General features: G+C 56.6%; 1 protein-coding gene across 1 annotated transcript; it reads left to right on the forward strand.

The window, feature by feature from the left end:
* The first annotated feature begins 2,193 nt into the window (after positions 1 to 2,193).
* On the forward strand, positions 2,194 to 5,233 carry TMED1 (transmembrane p24 trafficking protein 1). The gene is made up of 4 exons (XM_004716795.2): positions 2,194 to 2,385; positions 3,229 to 3,326; positions 3,433 to 3,634; positions 4,520 to 5,233. Exons 1-4 carry the CDS (start codon positions 2,203 to 2,205, stop codon positions 4,736 to 4,738), a joined length of 702 nt encoding a protein of 233 aa, XP_004716852.1. The 5' UTR covers positions 2,194 to 2,202; the 3' UTR covers positions 4,739 to 5,233.
* The last annotated feature ends 6 nt before the right edge of the window (positions 5,234 to 5,239 follow it).

A 5,239-nucleotide genomic window follows, 5' to 3' on the forward strand; every position in this document is an offset into this window, starting at 1 on the left:
GCCAAATGAAAGAAGCCAGGTCCAGAGGCGACTTACTGCAAGATCCCATTTCTATCAGATCTCCAGAAGGCGTAGAGCACATGAATGGTTGCTAGGGATGTGCAGAGGGCAGAATGGGAAGTGCTTGCTTCATCGCCCAGGGTCTTTTCAGGGATGATGGAGATGCTTTGGAACAACAGCTGTGGTTGTACAAAATTGTGACTGCCATGGAATTGATTCAATGGTTAATCATGCTGAACGGGATCTGCCAATCACAAAAGGACAAATAAGGTAAGATCTCAATTACACGAGATGAAGAAATACATACAAAACCAAAGATGTTCAATGATTCCCAGGGGTGGGAAGAAGACGAGATGGGAGCTTTTATTTAGGTGGTATCATCGAGTTTATGTTCATCATGGTGGCACATGAAAAATAGAACAAAAACAATCGAATCAATGCCATTGGGTCTTCAATGTGGAAGTTGCATTGGCTAATGGTTATGGTGTGCACCTGCAAAGTACAATTGTGGTACTTATGTGAACTTCACCTCAATAGTAATGAAGGGAATAAGGCAGCCCCCCTTTCTCTAAACTACTCTTCAAAACGTGCACGTGAGTGGAGGGGAAACAGGAGCTGAAAGGCGTACCAGGTGACGTCCCCATAAGCCTTCAAACGTAGGCAAGAGTTGACACCCAACAGCTCTCTTTGGAGGGGCCAATGCTACCACGTGCCAACCGCTGTCAGGTCTACCTTTAAAGACTAAAGATTTCCAGGGAAACATTTTCTTTAATTAGAACCAAAATTATCCCCTTTAGACTGGGGCAATTTTAGCAAGCTGTGTCCAGTCAACTGCAACTGCGGGGCAGGGTTCGAACCTGGCTCCTGGACTCACATTTTAACCTCTCCTCTTGATACTGCCTTCTGCTATTGGAAATAACAGAAATTTCACATCATGTAAGATTCATTTGGTTGAAAATCCAAAATGTAACCGCCCTCTCCTTTTTTACTTTTTCAGCCCTCTCCTTGTAGTAAAAAATCCCTTCAAGTTCAATCAGTGGGGGTGTGCTAACTCAGACGGGAGGCTGGTAAGGCCCTGAAGTAAACAGGCAGAAAGCAGTCCCCTCAGTCTTTAAGGGGCAGTGGTCTGGTAAGGGCAGGCACAGAAGCTTGTCTCAAGGTTTCAGGGGGACGGTGGGTGGTCTAACGACGACCTGGAGAAATGAGAATTTCCTAGGATCACTGCAAAACCCGCCTTTTTTGTCCCATGGTTTAGAGTATCAATTGTATCCTGTGATCATTGCAACCTGCTACCTGTGAAAAGCCTGTTTCGGTTAGTAGTTTAAGGTGTAGACGTGCTTGATGTTCACTAGCTGTTTGAAGCAGTTTGGAGGCAGCAGACCCCGCTATCCTACCTAGAACGTCAAAATAAAGGTTTCTCAAACCAACTTGGTCCCCGTCTTTGGCGGAAACAGTAACAAGCAATCCCAGACCCTTGTTTCCTTGCAGCCTTTTAATTTTCTGCCCCGGAACGACTTCAATTACTTGTCACTCATTTCGCCAGCCTGGTCCCCGAGGTCGAAGCCCTTGGGGTGGAGGAAGCGCTAAGCTCCCCTCCGGTGACCCTTCAAGAGCAGCTGAGCGCTCACCATTCTCAGGGTGCTCCCTAGGGGGGCGGCTGCATCACCCTCACCTAACAGGTCAGAGAACCGAGAGAGGGCTGATGGGCAGGGGCAGGTCTGCCCACGCTCGCAGGTCGCGAACGTGAAGCTCTCGCTAAGGAGCTTCACCTGCGCTGCAGGTCAGCCCCCTCCTCTCTATGTGACTCCGACGTCGCACAAAGACCCCAAAGGGGGCGTGCCCGCCCCGCCCCCGCTGAGTTCCACGGGGCGGCGCTTCCGAAGGACCCGCCAGCCTCCAGCTTAGTCGTCTTAAATTTTGCCTGAAAAGCCTGAGTGACCATTATCCTTTTTTTCTAATCATTTTCATCCACTGGCAATTCGAGGTAGGCCCAACGATCTTCCTAAAAAAGTCTCGGGATAGTTTCAGACGCAGCAGGCACTCATTCGGGAGACTGAATTCTTAGGGGTCCTTCAGCCCAGACTTCACAGGTTTCGGGTAACGGGCAGACGCTGCGGCCAATCAGCTTCCCCGAGTACCCGAGAGGCAGGCCTAGCTCTTAAAGGAGACGCGACCCGTTAGCAGACCCCGAGGGTGACCCGGATGATGGCGGCCGGCGCGGCCCTAACCCTGGCCTTGTGGCTACTCCTGCTGCCAATGGGGATGGGATGGGCGGGCCCCCCGCCGATCCAGGACGGCGAGTTCACGTTCCTGTTGCCCGCGGGGAGGAAGCAGTGTTTCTACCAGTCTGCACCGGCGAACGCAAGCCTCGAGACCGAGTACCAGGTAGAGGGTCCCGACCCTGGGTGCAAGCGGAACCTTCAACTGGGAGCTCGGAGCGTGGCCAAGCAGCGGGGGCGAGGCGAGCATTTGAGGGAAGGAGGAGGAGTCCGCGCGTGGGCGCCTGGGCGGGGCTAGAGAGCGCGAGCCAGTGGGGGGCGGAGCCAGTGCGTGGGAGCGAAGGGAGCCGCAAGAATGAGGGGGCGGGGCTAGTGAGGCCGGTGGGCGGGGCCTGCGGGAAGGCGGGGCTGCCGTCCAGAAGGCTGAGCGCTCCTGCCCGAAGTCCGAGAAAGGAGTTGGCCCTGATGACGCAGCTGGTAGGCGTGGCCAGAACGCTAACCACAGAGGCGAGGTGTGATCAATGGGAGGGGTGGGGGTGGTGTGTGTGTGTGTGTGTGTGTGTGTGTGTCGTGGCCAGGTAAATGTCAATCCAAAACCTTGGCGATGGGAGAAGGGAGTATGGTCACTGTAAAGAAAAAGAAAGCCCCAACAGTTGCCTTCAGCCATCATTCATGGGACCAGTGTGTCGTTTTCAATGGCGAAATTTTCGGTAGAGGGGCCTCGGGTGGACTAGTTGGTACCACCCTTTGATTAGCAGCATACTCCTTTTGCCTCCCGCCAGGGTTGAAAGAAGCGGATCCCCAACTCTCACCTGCGAGGGGGTGAGGGGGGAGTCATGGGAAGGGGCGTGGCCAGGTGAAGGGTTGGGGGTGGTACCGGAGCTGGCTGTCAGTAACTTCTCCAAAGGGCTGACCTGGGTCTGGGTCGGTTGGCCCAGATCTGGCCTTTCGTGAGCAGGTGCCTTGGACTCACTCCCCCACCCCCCACCTGTTTTTACCTGGCCCCCAGGTGATCGGTGGTGCCGGGCTGGACGTGGACTTCTCCCTAGAGAGCCCTCAGGGTGTGCTGCTGGTCAGTGAGTCCCGCAAGGCGGATGGGGTGCACACGTGAGTCCAGCAGCTGGCCTGGGTTCAGTTACAGCCCTGCCCCACCTGGCGGCCTCGGGTTACCACCCGGTTTGCCCTGGGGACTCATGTTGGTGTATCTGCGCAGGGTGGAGCCCACGGAGGCCGGGGACTACAGGCTGTGCTTCGACAACTCCTTCAGCACCATCTCGGACAAGCTCGTGTTCTTCGAACTCATCTTCGACAGTCTGCAGGACGATGAGGAAGGCGAGGGCTGGGCAGAGGCCCTGGGCTGGGCGGAGGCCGCAGAGCCGGAGGAGATGCTGGACGTCAAGATGGAGGACATCAAGGTGCAACCAGGCTGCTCCTCCTGACCGCTGCCCTTCCTCCTTAGTCCTGACCCCACCGTTTTAGGGGCCCGCCCTGTTCTCAGGGCTGAAAGACCTCGTTACATTTCCAGAACCACAACGTGTGGGAGTGGGTTAGGCGTGAGGCTTAAGTCAGTGGGCAGTGCACACAACCAGCAGAGCAGGCACACCCACGCCTCGCGCATCAGTGGTCAGGCCAGGCGAGTATGTGACAACCAGAGTGATGACGAAATGGGTGGTGATGACATCAGAGCACAACGTGGAGGGTGGCGGTCTTATTGCTCAACTGCCAAACCACTGGGAATCATGGCCCGGCAAGGTGGAGACGTCACCCTAAGCATCACTGCCAGTGTCACCCCCCCTCCACCTTGGCATTCCTCACCACCAGACTGATGCCACCGGTGCCCACTAGTCAGAGGTGGTTCCTTGCAGCTGTGCGTTGGCAGGGGAGAGGATAGTAAGGAAGATCTGAAGCCAGAGGGCCTGTTTCGGCGAAGTCCTGTCACGTGCTCTGACAGGGCACACTAGTATCCAGGAGCGAGGTGGCATAGCGATTTCCCACGAGGTTGCTAACTGATCCCGTTTGAAACCACTAGCTGGCTCCACAGGAGAAAGACGGGGGGTGGGGTTTCTACTCAGAGGGGCAGTTCTTCTCTGCCCCGCAGGACCACTGTGAGTCGGCATCAACTCAGTGACAGGGAGCTGCTGAGTTTTGTACCTGTAACATTAACTGAGGTCGAGGACCCTGGGGTTCAGAGAGGTACAGACTTGCTCAGAGCTCCGCCGCCAGGAAGTGCAGTGTGGATTCTGCAGCCCCCCCGCCACTCATCACGCTCTGCTCCCCCGACTCCCTTCTGTCCCCCCCAGGAGTCCATCGAGACCATGAGGACCCGGTTGGAGCGCAGCATCCAGGTGCTGACACTGCTGCGGGCCTTTGAGGCGCGAGACCGCAACCTGCAGGAGGGCAACCTGGAGCGAGTCAACTTCTGGTCCGCCGTCAACATGGCGGTGCTGCTGCTGGTGGGCGTGCTACAGGTCTGCACGCTCAAGCGCTTCTTCCAGGACAAGCGCCCTGTGCCCACGTAGCCCCCGCCTGGGGCAGAGACCAGGGGACTGGAGAGCAGAGGGGCGTGTCTGTGAGATCTGGGGGGGCCCTTCTCCAGCTTCCTTTCAGAGCAGGGTGGGGAGTGCCTCAAGGCTGATGAGGCCCAGGGGCTGCTCCTGTCGCCCTGGAAACCATGCATGGTGATTGGACATTGCAGTGTTCGAACTTTCCGGTCAATGTGCCTTAGCCAGAGCCCCCAGGGCCTGCTCCATGCTGCTGAAGTGCCCGGCAGGGCCCAGGACGCTGGCTTTCACCGCTTCCTCTCCTGCCAGAGCCTCCGAGCCAGCTCCTGAGAAGAGTGGCCTGTGGCTGGGGTTCCCGGCCTGCCTTCCTGTTCTCTCATTAGGGATGGGTGCCAGGAGCCGGAAGGAAATGCGGTGTTCTTACCCATAAGGTCACTTTATTAGGCACCAGGGGTCCCACCCCCGAACCCCTTAAGAGTGGCAGGGGGTGGGGCTCAGTAACAGTTCTGGAGGGAGCCT

Source organism: Echinops telfairi, unplaced genomic scaffold (assembly GCF_000313985.2).
Source record: "Echinops telfairi isolate 266 unplaced genomic scaffold, ASM31398v2 ScPeMD7_36;HRSCAF=134, whole genome shotgun sequence".
Taxonomy (NCBI): domain Eukaryota; kingdom Metazoa; phylum Chordata; class Mammalia; order Afrosoricida; family Tenrecidae; genus Echinops; species Echinops telfairi.